The sequence below is a fragment of the Streptopelia decaocto genome (assembly GCF_964273445.1).
Source record: "Streptopelia decaocto genome assembly, chromosome: 24".
Classification (NCBI taxonomy): domain Eukaryota; kingdom Metazoa; phylum Chordata; class Aves; order Columbiformes; family Columbidae; genus Streptopelia; species Streptopelia decaocto.
Window position 1 is genome coordinate 3,873,815 of NC_138679.1, and position 27,333 is coordinate 3,901,147.

The 27,333-nt window shown below is 54.1% G+C and overlaps 1 protein-coding gene across 2 annotated transcripts; it reads left to right on the forward strand.

Moving 5' to 3' along the window:
• Nucleotides 1-27,196, forward strand: SH3GL1 (SH3 domain containing GRB2 like 1, endophilin A2). 2 transcript variants are annotated; one of them, XM_082072137.1, is made up of 10 exons: nucleotides 1-141; nucleotides 16,781-16,849; nucleotides 16,951-17,023; nucleotides 17,611-17,754; nucleotides 19,344-19,477; nucleotides 20,374-20,532; nucleotides 21,002-21,105; nucleotides 22,633-22,757; nucleotides 23,227-23,280; nucleotides 25,501-27,196. In XM_082072137.1, the coding sequence occupies exons 1-10, from the start codon at nucleotides 97-99 to the stop codon at nucleotides 25,695-25,697; spliced, it is 1,104 nt and encodes a 367-aa protein (XP_081928263.1). In that variant the 5' UTR covers nucleotides 1-96; the 3' UTR covers nucleotides 25,698-27,196. The 2 variants fall into 2 exon arrangements, with proteins under 2 accessions (XP_081928263.1, XP_081928264.1); XM_082072138.1 differs by lacking the exon at nucleotides 23,227-23,280.
• Nucleotides 27,197-27,333: the final 137 nt, after the last annotated feature.

Below are 27,333 nucleotides of genomic sequence, written 5' to 3' on the forward strand. Positions count from 1 at the left end.
GGGCGCTTCCTGGCGGCGGCGGCGGCGGAAGCGGCAGCGGCCGGGCCGGGCTCCTGCGTCCCGCCGGCCCAGGCGTCCCTCGGCCCAGGCGGCAGGATGTCGGTGGCGGGGCTGAAGAAGCAGTTCTACAAGGCGAGCCAGGTGAGGCACCGGGGACCGGCGGGCGGGTGGCCGGCTCGGTGGTGCCGTTATCCCCTCACGGTGTCCCTCCGTGTTCTCCTCGCCACGGTAACCCCGTCCGGTGGTCCCTTCCCAGCGTCCGGTGATCCAGCTCGGTACCCGCCGGTGTCGCTCCTAGACACCCCCGTTACCGCTCCCGGTGCCTCCCCAGGGCTCGGTGCGTGTCCCCTGTGACCGGGGGGGTGTCGCGGTGTCCCCGGTTCGGATCCTCCCCGGACCCCTGGGGATGGCCCCGTATCCCCAGGTCGTTGGGGAGACCCCAAAAGTGAGCAGGTTTTGGGGGGTTTTGAGGATTTGGGGGAAAAAAGTTGCCAAATGTGCGATTTTTAGCCAAATTCAAATCGATCCCGGTGGGGAACGGGGAGTTTGTGTCATCCTTGGAGCTCGGGGGTCATGGCTCGGTCCCCAAAAATGTGGGAATCGGCTTCAAATTGGGGTTCGTCAGCACCTTCCCCATCACCCTCCGTGTGGGGGTGACCGTTCCTTGTCCCCCCGAGCGGAGATTTCCTTCCAAATCCTTGTGAACGCCGCTGAAATTAACAGTTTGCATTTATTTTTAAGCATTTTTCCATTTATTCTTATGCATTGCAATATATCTTATGTATTTTCTGTATATTAACGTATTTTTAGGATGATTCAGGAATCACACACACTCCTCTGCTTCCCCCGGTCGCTGCTTTTCTGCCACTGTTTTTAAATTTAAGATGGATTTCGCACGGTTCTACCAACGTCTTTTCCAGGCGCAAAGTTTAAACCCCTTTAAGCTCAGCCCGAGCGTGTTTTTGTGTGCGTCGCCTCCTTTCTCGGCCGTGTTTACAACAAGAAAAGTTAAAAAAGGCTTTTTTCTTAAACAGCAAAGCGAAATAACAGATTCCTGAAGTCGTTCCCCCACCCCCTTTCTCACAAACCTTGGCGTCATGGCGTTTTTTATACGATTTCCATGGGGGAAGATTGTGCTGAGAACTCGATGTGGGAGGATTTTGCTGCCGCAATGGTGTCACGGGGCAATTAGAGGTGAAAGCTCGTCGGTGAGTCAGGAGTAGCACGTTTCTATAGTCTAAAAACATAATTTTAAAGGCGGCTTAAGTCTAAAAACGTCGTTTTAAAGGCCTTTCTTGGGGGGATTTATTGCGAAGTGAAATCATACGCAGTCTTTGGGCGTTTTGGTTACAGGTATCGTTTGCCTAAAAGGAACCACTTTAGCTGCTCGCATGAAAATTAAACCCAGTGCAGTTGTTCAGGGAGAAGTAACTTGCCCGACACAAGGACTTGGTGGCCTGGTCGCCTTGTGAATGTCCTTTGCTTGGGCGTTTCTGTGCTCGGTGGCCTGTTAATGGGGCGACAAGGTGTATTTGCAGTCCTGCCGTGTGTCCATCCGCAACTCGCGTCGCCGTGAGGTTTCGGGAGCTGGTTCGGTCCGCAGGAGCTGCGTTTTGGTGCGAGGTTTGCCGCCGATATTGGCAAAGCGGGGGCACAGAGGTTCTGCCACCCCCTTTGCAGCGCTGGGGATGCTTTAGAGATGCTTAAACTGGGAGCGACCGCTGCTGGTTTGGCCACTTTGTCTTTTCTCCCTTCCCTTTCCACCCTGTTTCCCTTCCCCTCTGCCGGTCCCACTCCTCAGCCACCCTTTGGCTGAAGAAGAGGAGGATTAGTTATGTTTTTGGCTCCCTTCACGCCCTCGGACGCTGCCAAAACCCAACATGTGGAAGATCTTTCCTCAAACGTTATGTTTCATTCCACGGCTGTTGTTAATTGAAGGAAAACGGAGCCGGGACCAAGGTCTGCGAGGCCCTCGGTGCTGCTGGAGCGGCGGGTTTGGGATCCCCCCGGCTCCCTGTGCGACGAGGGGGCCGGTTCCAGCCTTTTCGGTAGCGGGAAGGAGCAGGTTTGGCTCGTGGGCTTTTGCCGTCTGATTCCTGCAAGCCCACGTCTTCCCCGGGCACCCACACGCCAAAAAGAGCCCAGATAATATCCTGCAAAACGAAAAGAAACTGGCAAATGCTGCAGATGGTGAGGAGTTCTGCGTGTGCATCCAGAACAGGTTTTGCTAGTTCAAAGCAAAATGTTCTTATTAAAAAAAAAAAACAACAGTAGGAAACATTCTTGCACAAGGAAGGAGGAGAAACAACAAGAGCTTTGGGGTGGGGAGTCCCGGGGACCGTCCTTGATCCATCGGCATCCGCTCGGGAATTTGCAGCAACCTCATGCTGTATAAATGGCTTCGTTTGCCGCATTTTCTTATTATACAGATGGGTGGAAGGGCTAAAAACCTGCAAAACTTTCCGGTCACGACTGCGCCCTCCTGTGCCATTTGGGGTGAACATGACACTTTTTGAGTTCAGTGGGTCTGTCCCCACCTGCACGTCGAACAGGCACCGGCAGGTTTAGTTATCAGCTGCTGAATTGAAGGGACAAGCCCCAGGGTGGTGGCAGCGCTGCCGTGATATGGTGGTGACACACGCGGTGGTGACAAACACGGGGGTGACAAACACGTCCCCTCCCTCTGTGACAGCAGGACTGTCCTACCTGGGCAGGAGAAGCGGCACAACTGGGGGATGGGGGTGATGTGTGGTGAAGAGCTATCATTTTGGGGTGTGCCAGAGCCCTTTTGGGGACACCAGCTGTTTGCTGTGCTCAGGGAGCAGGCGCAGCCCAAGCGAAGGTGGCATCACTGCTTTAAACCGGGCTGGTGTTCAGCCCTGGGCGCCGCTGTCATCCCAAACAGGATTAACGTGCTCGCAAAGCCTGTGTAGTCCAAGCCTAAACCCTGCTCGGCCTGCCTAGGCTTAGCAACCGGGCTAACAAGCGGTGGCTCCTGGTCCAAGACACAGACCAACAACCTCATCCTCCACGTACAAAGTACAGAACCAATTTTCCAAGAGGAGGAGAGGCGAGCGCTAATTAAAACTAGCCTGCCCTTGACACGCGTGCTTTTTCCTGAGTTTGACGACTGCTCCCAAGGCTTCAGAAGATATTTATGAACACGAATAGTGACCGCTTGCTTTCTGCCTGGCCCAAGAACGATTTCAGCCCAGAAAGACCAAGCCATTCCCATCTTTTTTTTTTGCCCTTTGTGGTTATTTGCTCTTGCCCATACGTGGGATTTCCTTTATTTCTCTTCAGCTGAGGTTCTTTCTGCAGTGGGTTTGTGCTGTGCTTTCAAATGTGGGGTTTTTTTTCCATCCCTTTCCCAGCTTTAACAGCTTTAAAAGCTAATTTTTTTAAGGATAAGTCCGTCCTTCTAGCATCTGGCTCTCCGGGGCTTTCTCCCGCAGGCAGGAGTTGCCTTTCCGCTCGCTGCCTTTGCTCTGTACGCAGATGGGTGATGGTTTTCTCCGGATATCGCAGATGTGCTGAGCAGCACAGGATCTCCTGCTGGCAGTGAAATGGGAAGCGCAGCGAGCAGGAGAACCTTCCTCATGGAAAACCAAACCCGTGAGGCCCCTTCCCCTGGCCGGGGCTCGTCTGTCTGCGTCAGGTCTCGCTGCAGATGCTTTGGGTTGTTCCCCAGCTCCACCTCGCTGGTTTAGACCGACACACCCCAAGTTCAGCTGTGTGGTTTTGCACAAGATCTCCGCTGCTGGAGTTTAAAGTGTGGATGGTGTGGGGTGGGAGAGCAGAGAATAGAATCACAGGATGGTTTGGGTTGAAGGGACTTCTCAGTTCACCCAGTCCAACCCATGAGCAGGGACATCTTCACCAGCTCAGGGTGCTCAGAGCCCTGTCCAGCCTGGCCTGGGATGTCTCCAGGGATGGTTCATCCACCACCTCTCTGGCCAACCTGGGCCAGGCTCTCACCACCCTCAGGGCCAACAATTCCTTCCGTATATTGAGGATCTTCCAGATCTGCAGTGGTGTGAGAACTTCATGCTGACTTCTCTTGAATCCTCCAGCAATTAGTAAAGCCAAGAGCGGGCCTGGAAGGTTTTGCACGGTGGCTTTTCTGCTTTCCCATGCAGCATCTGTGTGTGACACCCCGGGGAAGCCTTTGCTGGTGCACTGGGGCTGAAACTTCACCCAGGAGAGCACCAATAGAGGAACCAGACACCCGGCGGCGAGTTGAGATGCTATTTTGGGGCTCCCGTGTTCTTTTTGAGCTGTTCTGGTGAATTTTGCATGCCCGTAATGTGCAACCAGCGAGCGAGTTGGCCTCAGCAGCAGGGTTGGAGGAGCAGGAGATCCCGGGAGCAGGTTGAGATCCCCAGGATCAAGTGGAGACCCTGGGAGCAGGTCGCTCCTTGGCTTTTCTGTGTTCTGGTGACAAAGGCAGGACGAGGGTCGGGTGCGAGCAGGTAATTCCTGCGGCAGGTAGTTGGCAGCGTCGGGCTCTAAGTTCCTTATCTAGAAATGGGAATTTGGACTGGGCAGTGAAGGCATTTTGCAGATACCTGCCAGCCTGACTTTCCCTCCCACACTACCTGGTGTTTGCTCTATTAATATTAACCTGGTTCGGAGTCCCCTGCAGCCTCCCTAGTTTATCTTTCAATATTAATCTGCTCCCGAGACCGGAGGAAAGCCGGATTTGCTGCAGCGCGCGGTGACGTCCCTGCTGCTCCGCTTGCCAGCCGAGGTCAGGCCAGGAGGGAGCCAAATTCAACCGCATTCAATTCAATTCAACCGAATTAAGTTGGGGAACAACCTGTTAGAGAGCAGTGTAGGGGAAAGGGACCTGGGGGTCCTGGGGACAGCAGGGTGACCATGAGCCAGCACTGGGCCCTTGTGGCCAGGAAGCCAATGGGACCTGGGGTGGGTTAGAAGGGGGTGGTCAGTAGGTCAGAGAGGTTCTCCTGCCCCTCTGCTCTGCCCTGGGGAGACCACACCTGGAATCTTGTGTCCAGTTGTGGCCCCTCAGTTCCAGCAGGACAGGGAACTGCTGCAGAGAGTCCAGCGCAGCCACCAAGATGCTGGAGGGAGTGGAGCATCTCCCGTGTGAGGAAAGGCTGAGGGAGCTGGGGCTCTGGAGCTGGACAAGAGGACACTGAGGGGGGACTCATTCCTGGGGATCAATATGGAAAGGGGGAGTGTCAGGAGGATGGAGCCAGGCTCTTCTCGGTGACAACCAGCGACAGGACAAGGAGCAATGGGTGCAAACTGGAACACAGGAGGTTCCACTGAAATTTGAGAAGAAACTTGTTTGGGGTGAGGGTGGCAGAGCCTGGCCCAGGCTGCCCAGGGGGGTTGTGGAGTCTCCTTCTGTGCAGACATTCCAACCCGCCTGGACACCTTCCTGTGTAACCTCATCTGGGTGTTCCTGCTCCATGGGGGGATTGCACTGGATGAGCTTTCCAGGTCCCTTCCAACCCCTGACATTCTGGGATTCTGTAAATTCAGTTCAGCCTGGAAATGTGTTTGCAGATCCACGTAGGGCAGGTGAAAAAGCAGAGGAGGAGACACGTCGTGGGGAAGGATCCGCGACTCGGGGCCGGGAGGATCCTGCAGCGTTGGGAGCGCTGAGTCCTCATCAACATCTGCCTGTCTGCCTTGGGGCTTTCTGTCTAAAATTATCTATTTATCCAACTCTCTGTTTTCACAGGTTCTGGGTGAACTACTGAAAGCGATGGCATGAAAGGGGGATGGTTTGTGGATGCGGTGGAAGGAAATCCTTCCTCCCCTCTCTCCCTGCCAACACTTTCCTCCTGGGAAAGAGCAAAATAGGGATGAGATCAGGCAGGCTGCCTTGTAAAAGCTGATTCATTTCTTTTGCACATTTTTCTCTTTTCTTTGCCCTTGTCTCCCCCATCCCTACATACGCCAGTGCCTTTTGCCAGGGCTCACAGCCCCATCCAAACCCTGGGTGGTAAAACCAGAGGGATGACGGGGCAGCTCCTGCCACCCGAGACTGCAGAAATACCAGCGTAACGAATCAAAATTACAGGCTCGATGCCCCTGGGGGGTGGAATTTGTGTACAGCGGGGTGCGAGGGGTTATTACAAAACCCGAACCTGCTGTATCGATGTTGCTGTCGCTTCTGGAGAAGATTGGAGCTTTGCTCCCGAGCAGGATTCCAAACTCCCCGAAAGACCAGAAATAAATCTGCAACCCAGAAAGCATTGGGTTTGTGGTGCCAGCTGAGCTCATTCGCCTGGAAATGCAGCGATGCAGCTCGGCGCGGATGCTGTTTCATAAGAGGGCTGCGCTCGCCGTCCTTCCCATCTTTTTAATTGCGCTGATTAAATCATCAGCGTGAGCTGTGAAGTCGGGGACCTGGAGCCAGAGCTCCTGTCACCGGGGATGACTTTTCCTGCAGATCTGCTCCCTCCTGAGCTGCTCTTTTCCTAAGCGACACGACTTAGCGCAAGATTCAGCCCCTTTTGGCCTCTCCCAGTGATTATAAAAGCGATAATTCCCTTTTTGTTGTTGTTTTTTAAAGGTTTCCTCTTCCCCTTGGCCTCATCGTCCCTTTCATTGTTGCTCCCGTGGTTTTCAGGAATGGGTTCCTGTTGACAGGAAAGGGCCGTATTTGGGATAAACACGCTGCTCTTGGGTTTGTTGCTGGTGTGGGTTTGCGGGTTGTACTGGAGGATGCTGGTGAGATCTCCAACCTGCCCTGGGGCCAACACGAGGTCCTGGACCTTTTGCAGCAGGTGGAGAATTGATCACAAGAGAGTCTGGGCTGCTCCAGCCCCTGGTGCGTGTAATTAGCTTCACTGCCGATACCTTATTAATAAAATGAGTCTTTTTTTTCTCTTAAAGCCACTGGGAAATCGAAATCTCTCTCGTAATAACTGGCTATTAATAAAGTTCATGATACTGTCACTAATTAGATTGCTTTTTTGCTCTGAAAAAAAGTTAAATGCATCTCTGTAATGAAATTCTGTCTTTCAAAGAGAAGACAAAATTTGCATGATTAAAGCTTTAAAGGGCCTTTTCTAATTGAGAAAAAGCTTCATAATTCATCCTAGAGCTTGAAAACCAGGCTGTATCTTCTTGTTGGCGCAGGCTTTATTCATTAATGATAATTTATTAACCACTTTCGTGACTCAGTCTGTTTTGGCTTTACAGGACTAGCGATATTTACATTGAATCTTGCCACCTTTGCGATGAAAAAGGCAGAAAATGGTGAGCAATTATCTATGTATGAAGCAAATCCACTGCGTAAGGAGGTGCTGTTCTTGCCAAAATGTGGGGGTTTTGCCCTGGTTTTCTCTCTGTAAGCTCCAAAGTGGAGTATTTAGAAAAGACCATTTGTTGCGTGTCCACGCACACGCTCTTGGGTGGACTTGGGGCCGCTGGGCTGGCACAAATCTGGAGCGCCAGATGTCGGTGCAGTTTTCTCTTCAGAAAGATCCTCCTAATTGTACAGGATGAGTTTTAAAGACCGAGGAAATCCGCACTTCTGTGCTCGAAGGGGATAACACAACCTTGGTGTTATCCACCGCGATTTCTGGTGCACCTACCGCTCTGGCTGCAGAGAGCGACACGTTGATGGCATCACGAGTCAAAAAGGAAACTCTGGAGGGTTTTTTAACTGTTCTGAAGGTGTTATCGGTGAGCGTTAATGATGCATCAGGGCTGACTTGATTATGGCATTGACACAGTCTCCCACAGCATCCTCACAGCTGAACTGAGGGAGTGCGGGCTGGATGAGCGGGGAGTGAGGTGACTGCGAACTGGCTGAAGGGAAGAAGCCAGAGAGTCGTGGTCAATGGGCACAGTCCAGCTGAGGCCTGTATCCAGTGCAGAGCATCAGGGGGCAGTGCTGGGGCCGGTATTATTCAATATATTCATCAACAATTGGGACGAGGGAATAGAGTGACTGTCAGCAAGTTTGCTGGTGACACCGAGCTGGGAGGAGTGGTGACACTGGAAGCTGTGCTGCCATCAGAGACCTGGACAGGCTGGAGAGCTGGGCAGGGAAAAATGGAATGAAATAGAACAAGGGCAAGTGTAGAGTCTTGAATGTGGGCAGGAACAACCCCAGGTTCAGTGTAAGTTGGGGAATGACCTATTAGAGAGCAGCGCAGGGGAAAGGGACCTGGGGGTCCTGGGGACAGCAGGGTGAGCATGAGCCAGCACTGGGCCCTTGTGGCCAGGAAGCCAATGGTACCTGAGGTGGGTTAGAAGGGGGTGGTCAGTAGGTCAGAGAGGTTCTCCTGCCCCTCTGCTCTGCCCTGGGGAGACCACACCTGGAATGTTGTGTCCAGTTGTGGCCCCTCAGTTCCAGCAGGACAGGGAACTGCTGGAGAGAGTCCAGCGCAGCCACCAAGATGCTGGAGGGAGTGGAGCATCTCCCGTGTGAGGAAAGGCTGAGGGAGCTGGGGCTCTGGAGCTGGACAAGAGGAGACTGAGGGGGGACTCATTCCTGGGGATCAAGATGGAAAGGGGGAGTGTCAGGAGGATGGAGCCAGGCTCTTCTGGGTGACAGCCAGTGACAGGACAAGGGGCAATGGGTTCAAACTGGAACACAGGAGGTTCCACTTAAATATGAAACAGAGCCTGAACAGGCTGCCCAGGGGGTTGTGGAGTCTCCTTCTGTGCAGACATTCCAACCCGCCTGGACACCTTCCTGTGTCACCTCATCTGGGTGTTCCTGCTCCATGGGGGGATTGCACTGGATGAGCTTTCCAGGTCCCTTCAACCCCTGACATTCTGGGATTCTGTGGTGTCGCTGTTCCCCCTCGCTCCCGGCAGCCGTACGGCCGTTTGCTCGCTCCTACCCGCTCTCCTTTTCCTTCGGATGCCGTGCTCTGCTCTGATAGCCGCCAAGCTTTTCCTAGTATTCAAATGAACAAGGAAAACGTGTGTTTATAGTGTTCTCGATGATTTCTCGCCCTCTTTGATGTCTGTGTACACTCAGATAGCGCTCGGGCCGTGCTGTAGGTTTCTCTTGGCCCATGTGTCTGTGTTGAACGTGCTTTGCGTGGAGTTCCCGCTGCCTCCTATGAGCCGGGAAGAGGGTTTTGTACCTTCCCTTTGGTGGAGCTGAGCTTTTTTGATCCCATTTCTGTCTGTAAACGTGCCGGGGAACTCACCTTGAGCTCATTAACGCTCTTTGCCACCCAAAACCAAGTGTCAGCCGTGACTAAACTCTTTAGATAATTGCTCAATGTGTCCTGTCAACCTGGTTCGGCCTCATCGTGCTGCATATCCAGAGGTTCCTCTGCCTCCTTCCCAGTCCTTTGAACAGTCTCTGGTGCTGGTTTTTGGGGGATTTTTTGCTGGCCGATGCCAGTTAATGTCACGCACCCCAGGGAGGTGTTTTCTCACCTATCTTGCTTTGCACAGCAGTAGAAATCCTGTCTGCTGCTTTTTTTGCAAGCTGTCCTGTGGCCATGGTATTTTCCGCAGGGACACACAGGTGTCGTAAGCCCCCTGTTCCTTTTTTTCCCAGTTTTTTTTAGTTAAATCACAATATCACAGTATCACAGTATGTTTGGGATTGGAAGGGACCTCAAAAGATCATCCCTAGGAGCATCATCCACACGGATCTTTGGGGCTGATCATCCATCCACCAACCGAAGCCAGAACCGCTGCACGCTCGGCCTCGCTTTATCCTTGAAGCTTTGCAGAAGGAACAAGGATCACCATTACCAGAACTCACTTCTAATGCTTTGTGCTTTTATATCGCATTTAACGAGCGGCCCCGAGCCCCGGCCGCGAGTCGCTCGCTCGGCTTTGCCCCGCGGGGCGGAGCGGCCGCAGAACGATGGCTCAGCAGCTTTGCAGAGGTCAGGCCGTGATTCACTGGGGCTCTTCCGAGAGAGGACGGAGGGAGGTTGCGCAGGAAATCTGGATGCAAAGCAAATATTCCACGTTTCCTCTCGGTTTATTGGCTTCCTGTAGTTGCTGTAGTCACTGCAGGCGGGTGAGAAGGGGAGAGACGAGAGACAAGATCTGCTGCTCTTTTCCTTACGTGGTTTTGTTTTCCCTCTTAACATGACCCAATTATATATATTTTATTTCCCAGCTGAATAGAATTTGCGTCTCATTCGGTGCAGAACACGCAAGAAATAACTAATAATAGGAGAACATATTTACCATGCGAATGGCTGTTGCTGGGTGTTGGGAGGTGCCCCCTTCCCTGCAGCGAGAACATTTCTGCATTTTGAAACCTTTCTGCTCTGGGTGAGTGATTTTAAGGCAGTTTGTGCCTTTTCAGCAGCCCGGCCGTGGTTTGGTATTAGCCAGGGCAATGGGGTTTTGCTCAGACCATCGTTCTGCTGCTGGATGTGTTTCTTCAGAGAACACCGGGATGAGCACGGAGCTAAAAAACTCATAATAATAATAATAATCACAACAGTGATTTTAAATACTCCAGACAAGGAAAGGACGAATATCCCGAGCAACCGGGCCGCATTGCAGTGCGTGTCTCTGCCCGACCTCGGCCAGCGTGACCTGCTGGCTGCTGCTAAGGTTACTTCTATGTTTTTAATTCGCGCTGTCCTCATTCCTGTGAGCCCATCTGCTGGATGCAGATGAGTCACCCGATAGCGCTTTGAGGAGGTGATTTGCCAGGTGGCTCCCTAGAAAGCTGCCTTTGCATGCGGCAGCCCTTTCGTTGCGCTTTCTATATGATAAGATTACGACCCGAGGTCACTTTGAAGGCTTTTTGCGTGGTCGGGAGGGAAGGGAAGGAGCTCTTCATTGTTGTGGGCTGACCTTCCTGCTCAAAATCAAGGCAGTTCCTCTGGTGTTGGGTGGAGAGTGGCCAGATCCCCAGCTCAGATGGTGAGGGGGTGGAAAGCTCCGTTTGTTTTTAGACACGTTTTCCGGGCGCACGTGTCTGGAGGCAGCGGAGCCACCTCTACGTGTCTTTGCACAAGTGCTGGGGCTGGGTGGCGAGTCTGGGGTGGGACCGGCCCTCCTTGTGCAAGACGGGAAAAATAAAGGCAAGAAAGTTCGGGAGAATGTTGAGAGTTGGATACAAGGCTAAAAATGCTCCTGGTGAGGGGCTGGAGCACAAGTGTGATGGAGCGGCTGAGGGACCTGGGGGTTCAGCTGGAGAACAGGAGCTGAGGGGAGACCTTCTGATCTCTGAACTGCCTGAAAGGAGCTTGGAGCCAGGGGGGTTGGGCTCTGCTCCCCAGGAACAAGCGCCAGGAGCAGAGGAAACGGCCTCAAGTTGCGCCAGGGGAGGTTGAGGTTGGATTTAGGAACAATTTCTTCCCCAAAGGGCTGTGGGGCATTGGAACAGGCTGCCCAGGGCAGTGCTGGAGTCACCATCCTGGAGGGCTGGACAGACGGACATGAGGTTCTCAGGACATGGGGCAGTGCCAGGGGTGGGTTATGGTTGGACTTGATGACCTTGAATTTCTTTTCCAACCGAAATGCTTTGATGACTCTATTTAGCAAGGAGACCAGACAACTTAGGTGCCGGTGGAGCAGTCGGGTGCCCCAGGCCGGGTTAGATCGATGGCTGGGCTGACGTTGGCAACCAGCAGTGAGGTCGTGATCAGCCGGGCAGGATGGCCAGAGCTGTAGCTGCCGTTCCTCCTCCTCCGGTTCTCCCTGAAGCCCAATGGGGATGTGAGAAATGGTGAGACAGCGTCTGCCGAGTCGCATCCACCTTCTGTTTTTAGCTCTGCTGCTCACCTGCTCTTAACAGCAGGCAAATTGCTTCCTCTCATTCTCTTTCCTCTTCTCGCACTTGTTGGTCGTCTCTCCTTACAGTGGCAGCTTTTGGGGTGAAAAAGTCCAGTCGGTGCAACAGTGCGCGGCCCCGTGGGGACCATGGAGCTGCTGGGTGTCCCCCCATGTGGAACACAGGCATCTGCTGGGGAGCGTGCCCTCCTCTTCGTCATAAGGACAGTGGTAATTGTGCATGCCCTGTTCCGCACAATAAACCCTTAGATTTGTTTTCTTCTCCTTAAAGTAGGTCAGAAGTTGTTGGGCCGAGCGTGTGCTTTGCTGTGGGCGTGCCGATCGCTCCGTACGCCGGCGTGTCTGCCGTCTCTCCTTAAGAAAGGATGCCTTCCATTTTTAATTAAAAAAAAAGCTTAAAAGTCTCTGAGGAGGCAGAATACAGGCAGATCTGCAAACGTAATGTGAACAGACAGAAGTACAGGCTGGCTGGGAGGACAGGGATGTGTGGTGAAGCTCCCCGTGGTTTTGCGTCTGCTGCTGCTCCACGGGAACCGGTTGGTTGGGAACCGGTTGGTTGGGAACTGGTCAGTTGGGAACTGGTTGGTCATGTCGTCCCAGTTCCAGCCCTGGGTACTCGCTGCTGTGATGACCAGGAGCTGGAGCTGTACCGGAATGGTGAGGCCTCAACACGACATTTGCGTGCATTGGATCCCAACTGGTGCTTGCTGTCCAACCAGCACCTTTCAGTCTTGTTTCATTTCGCAGGATTACGCCAGGAAGGTGACAATTAACTTTTAATGAGACACTTTGTGTTGGCGAGGACAGGCAGCACATCAGAGCTCAGGTGTCTGCGGGGGATTGACACCGGCCCTGGGACACCTCCCAGTACAAACTGGTTCTGCAGGAGCCGCTGCGGTGGAGAGACATGCAGGGTGCTCAGGGAGGAACACGGGGGTTTTCATGGAATCATTTTGGTTGGAAGAGAACCTCAAGGTCGTCAAGTTTAACCCACCCCATGTCCTGAGAACCTCATGTCCGTCTGTCCAGCCCTCCAGGGATGGTGACTCCAGCACTGCCCTGGGCAGCCTGTTCCAATGCCCCACAGCCCTTTGGGGAAGAAATTGTTCCCCACATCCAACCTCAACCTCCCCTGGCGCAACTTGAGGCCGTTTCCTCTGCTCCTGGCGCTTGTTCCTGGGGAGCAGAGCCCGACCCCCCTGGCTCCAAGCTCCTTTCAGGCAGTTCAGAGATCAGAAGGTCTCCCCTCAGCTCCTGTTCTCCAGCTGAACCCCCAGGTCCCTCAGCCGCTCCCATCACACTTGTGCTCCAGCCCCTCACCAGCTCCGTTCCCTTCTCTCAACTCGCTCCAGCACCTCAAGAGTTTTCTTGACCTGAGGGGCCCAAAACTGCCCCCAAGATTCAAGGTTTGGCCTCCCCAGTGCTCAGCACGGGGACGGTCACTGGTCCCAGTGGCCACACTGGTGCTGACATTTCCCGTTGCTGCAGCCAGGATTCGGCCTCTCCCGGCTGTGCTGTTAGAAACGGGGCGTGTTTCAAGGAGGCTTTTTTTGGGGCTCCGCAGCCCTTGTTCCCGAGTTACGTTTCTCTCCCAGCTCTAAAAGAGAAGCCTCTTCATCGGCCGTTCTCCCTGTGTGTGCACATACCATTCCTGCCTCTCCCTCTAACCAGCCTCCTGCTGCAGCAGTTACTCTAAACAATTGGTCTTTCATTTCCAAAGATCTTCCACCACCGCAGCCCTCCATGGGTTTTGAACAGCGAGGGCAAGTCGGGATCGTTCCGATTCCCACATCCCTGTGAAGGAAACCGATAGAAACCCCCCGTGAGGCTGCAGAAACTGCCAGTTGTGACGGGGTGACAAGAAGCAGCCGCATCTCGTCCCTCTGGATGATGATCCATCCGGGCTGGACGCCGTGCTCCTGGTGACGGTGACGCTCGCTGGGCTCCAGCCGTGAGTTAACGCACCTCCCTGCCTCTGCTCTCAGCTATTTAGGGCATCTTTTCGCTGCCAGGAGCCTTTTAATTAAACATGGATGCGAAGAAAGGGATTGATTCCCCACGTCCCCGCTGGAGTTTGCGTGCGCCGCCCGCTCCGTCCTCCGCCCTGCGGCGGGTTTGGTTGCGCCAGGTAAACACCCGTCCCGTTTTAAAGCAGTTTGTTGTCTCGCTGGGCCGTAACGCCCAACTGTGTCGCCTTGTGCTAATATTTGTTTTAGGAAGCATTTAGCTTGGGCTGCTGTAGCAGCGCGGCTGAGGGTTTTTTGTCGCTGAACCCTGCTCCTCTACCCGAGCTGCTTCAGGTTTAACCTTTTGGTTCGTGTCACGTCCTGGCAGGGCTGGGAGATGAAGAAACCAGAGACTATAGCCGCGTTTTCATCTGTCACCCCGAGCCAGCTGATGCGCTTCAGTGCAAACCTGCCAGGGAGTATTTGGGCCGCTGAATTTGGTTAACGATTTGCACGTCTTACCTTGCCCGGTCCCTTCCCTGGCTTCACACCCAGCTGGTTGCAGCGTTCAGGAGAGGTCAGGTCCCTAACCAAGGCCAGACGGGTTTGTCCCAGGTCTTTTTTTGGCTGTTTGAGAAATACAAGTGCAGAAGAATTGTCACCACATCCTCAGAAAAGCCCCCAAGCCAGCCCCTGGAGGAAGCTGTGCTGGGATGTTGCACCACCTCATGGTTCACTTAAGCCAAGCTGGACTCTCCAAGCAATATCTGGATGTTTCCTTCCGTCCTGCTGTCCTTCCTCTCCCATCCTGCAAGCAAATAGCGAGCTTTTTGCTGAACTTAATGCTTCCCGGAGAAGTTCAGCCGCCTCCTCGCCATCCTTTGCGGGCTCTTCGTGACGAGATGCACGATGCAGCACTTGGGAACTTGGCTCCCGCTCGGGTTCGTGAAGCTCGAGGTTAAACAAGGAGCTGGCGAGGGCTACGTGTCTCGGTTGTGGGGGAAATTCTGCATCCATTTGTCTCCCTGCCTGGGAGATTTGGGAGCGCGGGGATGGGGACGGAGCCGCTGTGGATGGCACAGACCCTCCTGCTTTCCTCCCAGTTTAATTAGAGCCAGCGGGGAGAGAACCTCAACCGTATTATTCCTTCACAGCGGGGTAGCAGTAGCATTTCTTGAACGTCAAAAGGAGGATTAAATTAGTCTGCGAGTGAGTTTTTTTGGGGTTGTTTTTCTTTCTTCGCGTCTCTGGGAGGGTGTTAAGCCTCCGGAATCTCTGGCGCTGGGTGCCCGGGACATGGCACGCAGCCCTGATTACAGCCCAGCTGCTCATGGGGGGATTTGCAGCTTTCTGGGCTGCAAATCCGTGGGTGGACAACAGTGGGAATGGAATTTCTTGGGATAATTGTACCCTTCCCAGGTGTATTAACAAACACGGGAGGTTTCCAGATGTGTAACCTTTACCAAAAGTGTTCCATGCCCCTTTTTGGCCGTGCAGGTTGCAGGATTTTTGGCAGCTGGAGTGAGCTTTGCTCTGCTGAGCTTGTCCTGGCAGGCACAGCAAATGCTTCGTGCTTTGGTGGTGGTGGTTTTTTGTTGTTTTTGTCTTTAAATATACACTTTATATATATATTTTTTTTTCCTCCCTATTTTGGAGAGAAAAATGAGATTTTGCTGAAACCCTAAAGATCTTATAGAATCATTTCAGTTGGAAGAGACCCTGAGCATCATCAAGTCCAACTATAACCCAACTCCAGCACTAACCTGTGTCCCTAAGAACCTCGTCTAAACGCCTTTTAAACCCTCCCAGGGATGGCGACTCCCATCTTGTTCTTCTTCATAATAACAAGCATTTCTTCTTCACCTCCTGCTTGGTAACTTGATTTTCGGAGGCCGAACACGACAAGCAGGGCTGGTGTGGACTCTCCCAGCGCTTTTGAAACTGGATAATTACCCAAAGGGTTTGTTGGTTTATTATTGTTCCCCTCGCCTTTTCCTCAAAAAAAAAAAATAAGGAATCATTTTGCATCCCCGTGGGAGCAGGAGGAAGAAAGACTTGATAAAATCAAGTATTTGATGTCCAAGTAAACAAACCTGTATTGTTCGTCCAGAACTGGAGTTTCACTCCAAACAGGAGGATCCTGCAGGCGTCGGGGGCTCCGAAGTCCACGCCTGATCCCAAGACCACTTGTGATGTCTGTGTAGGTGATTTGCTGTCTGTTTGGGGCAAGATAATCCCTAATTTGGGCCGATCCGTGTGTCCTGCGTCCCCAGGTGCTGCCGCTTGCTTTGCCGCACCAGCGCGGGGCTGGCAAGGAAACTTTCCTCTCTGATTGTGTTGCAGGGAAGGACAATTTTAGGTGGATTTAATAAGGCGTTTATTATCATTCAGCTCGGGCAGTTGAATGGGGAGGTTCAGGGAGCAGGGCCTTTTCTCAGATGGAGCAATATTTAGAAGAAAGCTGATAAACCCTTCACACAAATAACCAAGCTTTCCAGCTTGTCAAACATCTCGCCTTTTCTCTAGTTTTAGAACAAGGTGTCAGTGACGCTTTGATAAATGGATTCGAAAGCTTTACCGGAGCTTTTCTGTGGGTCTCTTTATTTTCTGCTTACAAAGAATTCCAAACCTCCATGCCCCAGATCCTCCAGCGTTTCCCCTGGGAGGGCTGGTTTGGGGGTCTCTGCTCCCTCCATACTCCGTGCTGGCTGCCGTGAGCACAGTGTGTTCACTCCCCATTTATTTGCATTTTGCCGTGTGTGAAACTGAAGCTTTGGCTCAAAATGGAGCCGAGAGACAATTCTGCCTTTTCCAGCAGGCGTTGGAGTTGGAGCTGCATGTTGTGATTTAAGGAGCCGTGTCGCTTCTGTCAGGTGAGGAATATCCTGGTTCAGCCGTGCTTGGGGAGAGCAGGAGACGTTTGGGTTTGCAGTGGGGCAGCGTTAGCCAAAAGTCACGTATTTTTAAGATGCTTCGGGCTGTTCTTCCACCTCCTTTCTCTTGCAGATGCTGCCCGGACAACCCTTCTTCCTTTCTGTCCCAGGGACTTACTCCATGAGCAGCTTTAAGGAGTCACGACCATTGATTCCTCCTCCCTTGTTCTTTTTCTACAGCTGGTCAGTGAGAAGGTTGGAGGGGCAGAAGGGACCAAGCTTGACGATGACTTCAAGGAAATGGAAAAGGTGAGTAGCGAACGAGAGAAATCTCTCAAATTGCCCATATAACATCGCAGCCCTGAGCTGGTTGGGGTTCACTGCTGCTGGTCATCTTGTCTTCCCCACAGAAAGTGGACCTGACCAGCAAGGCTGTTACAGAAGTGTTGACCAGAACCATCGAGTACCTCCAGCCCAACCCAGGTGAGTGCCTGGAGCTCTGCCCCCCAGTTGTCCAGGGAAAGAGTCAAAAGGGGCAGGGGGACATCAAACAGAACCTTTTTGTCCCTGAAATATTGGTCACCAGCCCATGGCCACGTTCTACATCAGGTGATGATCCCGATACCCCACTTGCCCTGGGCTGTAAGATGCTGCTACTGCTGTTGAACTAAAGAACAGACACATCTTTCACCTTGGAAGGGACCCTGAAAGGGACCCGTTTTTCTTGGGATATCCAAAAAAAGTGGCATTTCTGGGCTGGAAAGGGGTGACTGGCTTTGTTGGCATCTGGAGCCTGCTGTCCTCCCCACCAAATTCCAATTGCGCTCCGGGGACTACGGGAGGGCTGGGGAAACTCCTTTGGCCTTCGCTGGCGAGCTGTGGGGAGCTATTTTTGCTCGCTGTCTTGGAAAAGCAACTTCTCTTTTGGGTAGCACATGATATTTCTGGTAGATGAAGACAATAGAGTTTCTTGGCTTCGGGTTTAGCTTGGAAAAAAAGCTACAAAAAAATGTTGGCAGTGACCAGCTGGCGAGTTCGAGTAATCGCGAACGCGGCTGTTTCTGTGCCAGCTTCCAGGGCCAAGCTCACCATGCTCAACACCATGTCCAAGATCCGCGGGCAGGTGAAGAGCCCCGGCTACCCGCAGTCGGAGGGGCTGCTGGGCGAGTGCATGATCCGCTACGGCAAGGAGCTGGGCGAGGATTCCAACTTCGGTGAGTGTCCCGTGGGGCGTGTGGATGAGGCGGCCGAGGCCGCTGCCAAATTTCCAAGCTGTTCTTCCGAATTCTGGAAGGGTTTTTGTGACCATTTGTGTCACCGGTTGGTACTGGGGGCTCCAGTGTCCCAGATCCCAATCCCTGGTGTTACGTGCGAAACCACCTCTTAATTCTTCCTTATTAACCACTAAAATAAAACCACACGTAGGGAAAAATGCTCCCTTGCTTCTAAGCAGAACGACCGTGCCGTGGAAACCAGATGGAGCGAGATGCGGAGTTTTACGGTGCGGTTTCCAGCTCGAGCTCTGCCCCAGGGACGCTGTAGCCCGTAAATCTTTATGTCTTCTCGCGTGGCGGTTTCTCACAGCCACGTGTGACTGGCGGGGACACGGGGGGGTGAAGCCTTTCGCTGACATCAGTTTTAATCCGCTAAAACATCAGCCTGCGCATGTGACGGCCGCGCAACAGCTGTCCCACGGCTCCCAGTGCCCGGAGGAGCCTTTTGGCCACAGGAAGATTAAAAAGCTCTGGCTACTTTGTGGGAATGATGAAGAGTTTCTCTGGCCAGCTCCAATCTCAGCATCTCTCTTGGCTTGCAGGAACCGGAGTCGCTACAGAGAGCAAAGGGGAAGGAAGTTTTTAGAAGAACACACCAAACCTGATTTCCTTTAGTAGCCTCTCTTGAAAGAAACACTTAACTTGATGGATTTTGATGTTAGTACTGCAGCCCTAAGACCGGTTATGTAGAAATATCACCGTTGAAATAATTCTTCTTGCATATTTATTTTTCCAGTTGGACAGTGATGTTTTCACTGTACCCTCTATTTCACTTGTATTTTCTCCTGTGCTAATACTGTGCTGAAATGGCTGGTTTGCCAAAGCTGCACAGGAATAATTTAATCTATAAATGCTTTCCACTGGAATATAAAGCCAAGACTAAATGTGCTTTGCTACGAGTCCCTGTGGCTTAGTGGCCGTTGTGGCAGGAGCCTCTGAAAAGCACGAAACAAAATAGGTGTCTATAAGCAACTTGGAGCTCTGTGATTAAGAGGAGAGAAGGGATCAGGTTGGCCTGGTGCAGGTTAGTGTCTACAGTGAATATAAAAGGTTGTGGGGTTGCTGCCAGCATCTGGGGAAACTGGAAAAGTTGCTCAGAATGCCCTGGGCTTAAAATTATCTGAACAAAAGGCTGGGTCAGCCCGAATGCGCCTCTGTGCTCGCCAGCGGTTGAGGTTAAAGCCAGTTAGCAGCTCAGCAGCTCCTCGAGCTAACAGGGAGTCTAAAAAATATACCGCTTTTCAAAAGTATTTGTACCTTTTTCCTTCCTCTGTGGAGCTGGTAGATCATCCCTGTTTTTCAGAGTTAAAACCAAAGCGCGTTGGTGACGCGTCCTGCACGGCGTCGGTACCGACGGGCGATCGCCGGCTCTGGGATTTGCTCCGGGTCGAAGTGCGGGAGGGTCAGACGGAGCTTGCACACGCTGGGTGTCTTGGCAGAAGCTCTGCATGCAGGTTCCAGCTCTGTTTAACTGCCTGCCCCCTTCTCCCTCCTCCCTTTCTCTCCCCTCTTCCCTTTCTCGCTCCAAGGCGACGCGCTGCTTGACGCTGGCGAATCCATGAAGCGGTTGGCTGAAGTGAAGGACTCGCTGGATATTGAAGTCAAACAAAATTTTATCGATCCCCTCCAGAACCTGTGCGACAAAGACCTGAAAGAGATCCAGGTAAACACCACCGTGGTTTCCTTTCCTCCTTCCTCTCTTTAGTTTCTGGCCTCTCCTGGCTGTTAGCGCATGTCACCGCTCGCTGGCGTTGAACTTCACCACGTTCTTTACAGCCGTTGGCCCTATTCTGTTAGTAGCCATATATACCATAATTTTCAAGCTATGAGCAAACCTCCCTCTAGGTTTTTACACAGCAACTCAAGAAGCTCCTTTGGTGTCTCACTGGGCAGTTTGGTAGCTCCCGTGTGCTACCACAAAGACAAGTCTGTGCAAAGCACGGCCAGGCTTTGTAACAGGATCTGTCCTAACCTGGAATTCACAAGGCAGCTCTCTCGAGTGCGTTTTCACTTACGGTGGTGTCCTGGATAAAATAACCACCAACTATTGTTTCAGCACTTACCTGTACTCCCATTCTGCAGGCTGATTTAAATAGCCCTGCCCTGAGCAGTCAGGGATGCAACATCCAGAACCTGCATCCCAATTCCTCATCTCCAGAGGTCCTTGTCGCTCTGGGGGAGCTGGAAGTAGCATGAGGAACAGATTTGGGCTGCTCCCTGCAGCGTTTCCCTCCAGCTCTCTGCTGGAAGGGGTTGAAATCATGTCCTCGTTTCAATTTGTTGAGGGTTATCCGCAGCAATAAGCCTCTGCCAGGCTGGATTTGGATAGTCCACTCCTCACTGTCTTGAACCTTGAGCTGTTCATCTCATCCTGGAGCCTCTCTGGGGTCTGAGCAAAGGTGGGAGCTACAGAAACATGTGCTGCAAGATCAGGTGTCTGAGACAAATGAACTTGGCCTGTAATTAGAGATACCTTCCCAGCAGAAGAGCTCTACTGCTCCCAGTCTCTGGTTTTTGTCCTTCTTCTTCCTTTACTCTTCATCACCATCCTCTTCTCAGCACCATCTCAAGAAGCTGGAAGGCAGACGCTTGGACTTTGACTACAAAAAGAAACGACAGGGCAAAATCCCCGATGAGGAGCTTCGACAGGCCATGGAGAAATTTGAAGAGTCCAAGGAAGTGGCCGAGACCAGTATGCACAACCTGCTGGAAACCGATGTGAGTGTGTTTCTGTGCACGAGGGTGGGATCTCTTGAAGGACATGGAATTAAGACACTAATTTCCACTCTCGTTTGTGCCAGCGTGGCTTTGCTTGGCGGGCCTCTTGTCATTCCTGTAGCCGCTTGTCCTGATCCAGCTGTTGTCCAGAGAAGAGGGAGCATCGCAGCTTCTCTGGGCAGCCTGTTCCAGTACCTCATGACCCTCATGGGGAAGAATTTCTTCTTCATATCTCATCTAAATCTCCCCTCTTTCAGTTTAAAGCCACCCCCCTTGTTCTGTCACTCTATGCCCTTGTCAAAAGTCCCTCCCCAGCTTTCCTATAGATCCCATTTGGGTACTGGAGGCTGCTCTGAGGTCTCCCCAGAGCCTTCTCTTCTCCAGGCTGAACACTTCAGCTCTCCCAGTCTGTCTCCGTAGCAAAGGTGCTGCAGCCCTCTGATCATCCACTGTGGTGTGATTCCCGCAGATCGAGCAGGTGAGCCAGCTCTCGGCCTTGGTGGACGCCCAGCTGGACTATCACAGGCAGGCGGTGCAGATCCTGGATGAGCTGGCGGAAAAACTCAAGCGCAGGTGAGTTCCAGAGGGTCGGTCTCAGAGCATCCCGGTTGCTCTGAAGACCATAGAATCATTTTGGTTGGAAAAAAGCCTTAAGATCATCAAGTCCAACCATAACCCACCCTGGCAGTGCCCCATGTCCTGAGAACCTCATGTCCGTCTGTCCAGCCCTCCAGGGATGGTGACTCCAGCACTGCCCTGGGCAGCCTGTTCCAATGCCCCACAGCCCTTTGGGGAAGAAATTGTTCCCCACATCCAACCTCAACCTCCCCTGGCGCAACTTGAGGCCGTTTCCTCTGCTCCTGGCGCTTGTTCCTGGGGAGCAGAGCCCGACCCCCCTGGCTCCAAGCTCCTTTCAGGCAGTTCAGAGATCAGAAGGTCTCCCCTCAGCTCCTGTTCTCCAGCTGAACCCCCAGGTCCCTCAGCCGCTCCCATCACACTTGTGCTCCAGCCCCTTCCCCAGAAGGTGAACACAGTGTGGTGGGGACAACGTGGTGGCCACAGGACAGAAGAGCACGTAGATCACATCTGTGAAGGCAGGCGTCTGTGATCCACCCCCAGACCCTGTGTTTTCCAGCTCTCCCCTCCATTCAGCAGTCCCTCTCCTGGCCGACGCTGCTGCAGAGGTGGCGAGAGGCAGATGTGTGTCAGGCAGGCAGGAGCAGGCACAGCCACAGAGCTGCCTGGTCTTGCTGCTCTCCCTGCCCCTCCTCGAGTGCCCGACCTCTGCAGCGGCCCCGGGGAACGTGCGGTTCCTGCCAAGGTGCCAAGAAACACAGAGCTGCTGTTGAAATACCCAGCGAGCTGGTTCACGTGGCTGCTGTGACTTGCACAGGTCCTTCTTCCTGCTGCTCTGTCTCACCTGAGCAAGTGTCCCCCCAAACCCTGGCCAAGGAATCATAGAAGGGTTTGGGGTGAAGGGACCTCCCAGCTCCCCCAGTGCCCCCCCTGCCATGAGCAGGGACATCTTCACCAGCTCAGGTTGCTCAGAGCCCCGTCCAGCCTGGCCTGGGATGTCTCCAGGGATGGTTCATCCACCACCTCTCTGGCCAACCTGGGCCAGGCTCTCCCCACCCTTTAGGAAGCAGAGGTGACTTTGTCCCTTCCCAAGCCTGGCTCAAGGTGGCTTGGACAGAGCCACAGCAGCGACTCATCCTCTCGGGGCGATTTAGCATTGCTGCTCTTTCCTTGTAAGAAGAAACTGCTGAGTGGATGCTGTGCCTGGCTTGAATTAGGAAGAGCTGGGAGGAACCTGCCAAGCGTGAGCTTTCCAGCTGCAGCACGAGTGTCCTCTGCTGGTCTGAGCTGCCTGAGCCACCTCCGCTGCAAAGCCTGGGGCATGTGGCCCTCTCAAAAGGAAAAGTCCCAAACCCTGGGCAAGATCCATCTTCAAAACGCCCCAGCACAGAATGTTGGGCAGATTCTTGTCTACAAGCCAAATTTGCTCCCATGCGTAACCACTGCGGAGAGTAAATATCACACGGATCTCATCATATTGTGTTTTGTATTTCAATTTATCTGCATTTCTTTTCCTTTTTCCAGGATGAGAGAGGCTTCCTCGCGTCCCAGGCGGGAATACAAACCCAAACCCAGGGAGACGTACGACTTGGGAGACCCTGACCAATCTAACGGGGGCTTCTCTTACAATCCTACCCCCAAAGTCCCAGGTAAAGTTGTCCTCTCTGTGTGTGTGCACACGTAGGTGCCTCTGGAGCAGCCTCCTTGGGATGGAGGGGAACTGCTCTGCTTGGAAATGATCTTTCTGGAGTGTTGGATGTGCCTGCACAAGCTGGTGGCTCTGAAAACGGCAGAAATGCCTCTAGACTTGGGCTGTTTTTCTCTTGGGGCCCAGCAGACTTTGTGATAGCGGCTTTGGGGACGTCCCAGCGGCGTCTCCAGCCTGGGCCACTCTCCTGGAGCACCCAGCAGTGGCAAACAGGGAAAACGAAGCATCCTTCCCTCCCTCCCTGCCTTCCATCGCCTGCATCCATCCCTCCCCGGTCCCGGCGAGGCAGGCGGGTTTCTAACACAGCATGTGTGCCCCCCCTGTTTCTCCAACCAGCTCCTCCTCCCTTTGGACCGTCCCCTCTCTCCAGTTTACGTTGTTTAAGCATGTCTCTTTTTGTTTGGAAGCAGCTTCCTCCTCTTTCCGATCCGACAAGCCGTTCCGGGCCTCCGTCAGGAGTATCCGTGAGTTTCCTCCCTCCTCACTGCATGGCGTGTGCGACCATCTCTCCCCATCCCTCCTCGCTCCTTCTTCCTGTGATGCTGCCGCTTGGAGCCGCTAACACCCCCGTGCTGAGCCTGGCCGGCAGAACAGCTGAGCTGAGCTAAGCCTTGAGCTAAGCCCCAAATTAAAACAGCCGCGCTATATTGGTGTTTACCACCCCAAAGCCGGGGCATTCGCTCACCCAGAGGAGTCATAGCCGCTGCCATCACACAGGCATGTCCTGCGTGAGAGCACAGGGATCAGATGCTCCTCCTGGCATCTCAAGGGTTATCGCGTTCTCGTTATGAGCCCCCAGCTTGGATCACCCCCCTCCAGCTCCCGTTTCCCCCCCGTTACCCCCGTGCCGAAGGCTGGGGCAGCGGCAGAGCCTCGGCACGCTGAGCCGGAGCCTGCAATGCCTTGTGGGGTGATGTGGGCTCTGTGGGTCACCACTCCTGCTGAAGGGACCCTTTGGGGTCCCTGTTGGGGTCCCAAGGCCAGGCTGGGGCTGCGGCTCGGAGGTGTCACCATGGGGAGAGCTGGTGGGGGGCAGGAGGACCGGAGGAGCCGCTGTGGGACCAGCTTGTGGTGGTGGGGCCAGCCTGCGATTTTGGGAAGTTGTCTTAAAATCCACGGATCTGCTTGGCTGCTGCTTTTGGGTGTTTTTGGTGTTCTCTGGGTCCCGTCCGGCTGGGGGTGTTCACAGCCCGGATGTGATGCTGTCTGTGCTGTTCCCTCTGCACCGGCTGGAACAGCTCTGGTGCAGGGGGGGGTCTGTGAGCTCAATGCCTTTTTGGTGGGATCCCCACAGTCTCCCCATCCCAAAACATGAGTGCGCAGACAGAGTGAGCAGCACCTTTCCCTGCTCCAAAAAAAATCCCCTTTTGCAGTCAAAAGGTCTGATGTTTAAATGGTGGAGCTGAGGTGGGAGAAAGACACTTGGCTTTTCTCCCCATTTTTTTGGGGGTGGCTTGCACACAACACTGAGCAACTAATTGCCTTGAAGCCCTATGCCCAGTGCAGTCCTCCCCATCCCATCGCCCTCAGGCTCGGGGTGACCTCTCGAAAGCAGAGGGACCCCCGGGCTCCTTGTCCACCACGTCCTGATGTCCACCCCCATCACTGATTAATTAATGAAGCACACAGCAGGTTCTCACATATCTATGGGAATAATGGTTTGTAGTGTGATGTGATCTGATTTAGGTTGGAGTTAAACTTTGTGTAGGGGAATTCCCAGCAGGCACAGACAACACGGGGTGCTGGAGGCAGAGATCTGCTTTGGGAGAAGCTTGTGAAGAACATAAAATCATTTTGGTTGGAAAAGCCCCTCAAGATCACAGAGTCCAACCATAACCCACCCCCGGCACTGCCCCATGTCCTGAGAACCTCCTGTCCGTCTGTCCAACCCTCCAGGGATGGTGACTCCAGCACTGCCCTGGGCAGCCTGTTCCAATGCCCCACAGCCCTTTGGGGAAGAAATTGTTCCCAGATCCAACCTCAACCTCCCCTGGCGCAACTTGAGGCCGTTTCCTCTGCTCCTGGCGCTTGTTCCTGGGGAGCAGAGCCCGACCCCCCTGGCTCCAAGCTCCTTTCAGGCAGGTCAGAGATCAGAAGGTCTCCCCTCAGCTCCTGTTCTCCAGCTGAACCCCCAGGTCCCTCAGCTTCTCCCATCACACTTGTGCTCCAGCCCCTCACCAGCTCCGTCCCCTTCTCTCAACTCGCTCCAGCACCTCAAGCTCTTTCTTGGTGTGAGGGGCCCAAAACTGCCCCCAAGATTCAAGGTTTGGCCTCCCCGGGTCCCAGCACAGGGACGGTCACTGCCCTGGGCCTGCTGGCCACACCAGTGCTGGTACCAGCCAGGATGCTGGTGGCCTCTTGGCCACCTGGGCACACGCTGGCTCATGTTCAGCTGCTGCCACCAACACCCCCAGGGCCTTTTTTGCTGGGCAGCTTCCAGCCGCTCTTCCCCAAGCCCGTAGCAGCAAGAAAGCAGAGGAACTCGAGAGCTAAAAGCAGCTAAAGGAGTTTATTCAGAGTTAATTCTTTACCATCAGGGGCAAAGCGATGGGGCAGCTTCTCCCAGGCACAGCTGGGCTGGGAAGTGAGTTGATCCGAGCGATGATCCTGTGCGGTGTTGGGATGCGGGGGGCAGGGGGTGTGCGGGGGGTCTCTCTCAGCTGTCCCCCCATCCTCTCCTGCAGCCCCCCTGGACCAGCCCTGCTGCAAGGCTCTGTACGACTTCGAACCCGAGAACGACGGCGAGCTGGGCTTCAAGGAAGGCGACATCATCACCCTGACCAACCAGATCGACGAGAACTGGTACGAGGGGATGATCAACGGCCAGTCCGGCTTCTTCCCCCGCAACTACGTGGACGTGCTGGTTCCGCTACCTCAGTGAAGCCGCATCGCTCCCGTCCCCGCTCCATTCCACCTCCATCCCGCACCGGGACCCCGTTCTCTCTGCGTCACCTCGGGGCGAGTTGCCACCAAGGGAACAAGCCGGAAGGCTCGAACAGGCCCCCCTCTCACCCCCTGTGAATTTGGTTGTTTTAATTTTTGGGTTTTTTTTGTCCTTCTGGTGCTTGAACTTCGGTACTTTGTGCACCCCCCGGCTGTACCGTTGTCACCGGCCTCTCCCTTTCCAGATTGTTTTTGTGTTTCCTTCGGGTCGAGCATCGGGACGAGCCGGGTGGGAGAGCTGGGACGTGTCCTTCCCGGCCCAGCGGCGGGGGGAACGGAGCCCCCAGCCCCATGGAGGGGCAAACCCTTTGCCCCCCACCCCATTGAACACTACCCCGCTCCCCACAGCCCAACACGCATACAGCACCCCAGGGGGGACGCTGCGGCACAGAAACACTACAACACCCACCGAACACTAAGCCAGCCCTGCGGTGCAGGTGCTGAGCCCTCCTGGGGGCTCTGTGCTGTCCCCCCCACCACAAGGGACAGAGCGGGGATGTCCCCTCCCCGTGTTATCCCTCCCCCCCCCTCCCCGCAGAGTTTAACCGGGGTTGGCTGTTCCCTTCTGCCCTCGATTTGAAGTCAGGTTGTCTGGACCTTGGGCTTTTCCTGCTACACCCTCTCAGAGCTGGGGGATAATTTGGGGGGCGAGGGACACAGCCTGGGGTCTCCATGCTATGGGGCAGAGCAGGTCCTGGCTCAGGTCCCCCCAAATCTCTGCGCTTCTCCCCGGGGAGCCCTCAGCCCCCCGTCCCGCAGGACCGGGGCTCGGCTGATCCTCACGTGCCTTCCCTGTGCCCCCCACCTCTGTCCTCCTTGCGGGGGGACCCGTGTCCCCCTCTGGCCCCGGGTTTGGTGGGAAAAGGCATCGTACATCTCAGAGCTGCTCCTGCTGCCCCGAGCGTTCTGTATGGGGGTCAGGCTGGGGGCCGGCAGCGGCGACGCTCACACCGTCTCTCCGTGGTTTTTCTCGCTAGAAAAGTGGGTTTTGTCCCCCATTTCTGGGCTTTGGCCACTTCCCACCTCTCCTCCTCCTCCTTGTGCTGCAGCACGTCCCTGTCCCCGCTGCTCCTGTGACAGTTCCACAGCCCCTTTGTAGGGATCGTAGCCGTGCATGTCCATGTGTGTCACCGGGCTGACCGGTGACCCCGCTCCCCAACACGGGGTGGCCCCCACGGATCCCAGCAGCGCAGGGAGCCCAGGGGACCGTCCCCTCCCCGCTGGGGACCGGGGTCACATCCCGGGGGCACCGGCTCCTGCTCAGGTGGATTGAAATGTGTTTTGTCAGCTGGGACAACTTGCTAGACCTTTTTTTTGTTGTTTTTCTTTTTTTTTGTAATGGTTTCTCCTGGTTTTTAGGGGGAAAAACAAAAAGACAACCCACAAATCTCAACTTGTATCTCGGAATGAAAGTATTAAATGTTTTCTTCTTTCTAACGGCTGTGTCCCCTCTGTGAGCGCACGTCCCTCGGCAGGATGTCCCCGACCCAGCCCCAAGCCCAGGCAGCAGCACCATGTCCCCAAGGCACCATGTCCCCAAGGCACAATGTCCCCAAGGCACCGTGTCCCCAAGC